Genomic DNA, 1,520 nt, shown 5'->3' on the forward strand with positions numbered 1-1,520 from the left:
CTTTGCAGCGGAAAGGCTTTGCATCCTGCTTCAAGCGAAGCTTGTACGGTGGCACCTTAGCAGGAGGGTCGTCACAGAGAACTAGCCGCCAAATGTCGTGCTTCTTAGCGATTCGACGCAATTCCTTCATGAATTTCATTGAAAAACCGTTATCCAGTGCAGTAGTGAGCAGTTTTTCAAGGCCTCCCTGGATATCAAGGTCATTTGCATGACCAGGCCGAAATTCATCATCCCTCGCAATGGGATCCTCATCGTCATTGAGTTTACCACCAGCAAGTTGCTCGAGTTGTCTGTCCACATTGATTCCAAGAGAGAGCAGCACATCGTTACCGACGATAAATTCATCATCGTTTTGCTCAATAATGAGACAATTGACGGGTTCTGCGAGCTCCACAGGTCCAGCAGTAGTATGTAGACGAATTGACAGCAGTACAGACTCACGCGCTTCAACATCGTGACCGCCAACAGCTTTCCCAATCACTGGTGTGCTCAACGGGACAGACTTCACGTTGTCGTCGAGCCGCATGAGCTCGTTGAAGTTGTTCCGACTCAACAGGCACCTGTCCGAGCCTGTATCCGCACAGTACTGCAGGTCATACACGTCGTTCAGCGTGATGGTACTCACTCCACCCAGACGCTTCTTAATCCGCTTCATCCTGCTCTTGTCATGGCGAGAGGTATGAAACTTCTTCGGTAATTCCTTCTTCTCCTCTGGAGACGCAGTTGGGCAATTCGACACATAGTGTGGCCCACTGCATTTAAGACATCCGTCTTTTGGTACGAGAGGTCGCTTCTTCTCTGAGTCCTGGTTTACTACAGATCGTGTCGCTCGATTGACATCCCCGCCCTTAGATTCATGTGTGCCACGCTGGCGACGGCCATGCTGGTCACTCAAACTCTTATGATCCTGGAGCTTGGGCACCTTCTCAGACCTAGCGAACCTCTCCTCGTTGCGTGAACGTTTGCGACGGCGAAAGTCGCGATCCTGCTCCAACGCCTTTTCCAAGATCAGGTCATGGAGTTTTAACTCGTCACTACGCGCCTCCGTCGATTGGAAACGAATAGCAGTTTGCACATCTGCTTTGAGCTCACTGGGCGTCAGTGACTCAATAAGCAGTTTACACTTCTCTTTTTGACCGTGCTGACCTTCAAAACAGGTCACTAGACCGTGTTCTTCGATCAGTTCGTTGCAAAGCATGAAGTACTGCAGCACGCGCTCGTTCACGTCTGTTTCAGACATGTTAAGACGCAGCTTCTTACCAAAAAGCATATCTATGTCGGGAAGTGTGTCGTTTATAACACGTTCGACAATCGCCTGAATTTCCGACGTAATTTGGTCATCGGTCACAGCGTTGGGCGCAATTCCGCCCCAGCGGTAGGTACAGAGAGCCTTCAACAGTCTTTCGTCGACGGTACTCTTAATTGTTTCCTTGAGCCGCTCGTAGAGTTCATCATCACCCTTGCTGCGAGCTTTCACGCTCTCTTCATACTCAGCTCGAGCTTTCTTCCACTTGATTAAT

At 49.9% G+C, this 1,520-nt stretch overlaps 1 protein-coding gene across 1 annotated transcript; it reads right to left on the reverse strand.

The window, feature by feature from the left end:
* Positions 1-758: 758 nt before the first annotated feature.
* PITG_21192 (uncharacterized protein) lies at positions 759-1,488 on the reverse strand (the record flags this gene model as incomplete). Its single annotated transcript, XM_002895029.1, has 5 exons — positions 759-771; positions 877-883; positions 970-1,027; positions 1,076-1,415; positions 1,478-1,488. 5 exons carry the CDS (start codon positions 1,486-1,488, stop codon positions 759-761), a joined length of 429 nt encoding a protein of 142 aa, XP_002895075.1.
* Positions 1,489-1,520: the final 32 nt, after the last annotated feature.

This window comes from Phytophthora infestans, genomic scaffold, assembly GCF_000142945.1.
Source record: "Phytophthora infestans T30-4 supercont1.284 genomic scaffold, whole genome shotgun sequence".
In the NCBI taxonomy this organism is placed as follows: Eukaryota; Oomycota; class Peronosporomycetes; order Peronosporales; family Peronosporaceae; genus Phytophthora; species Phytophthora infestans.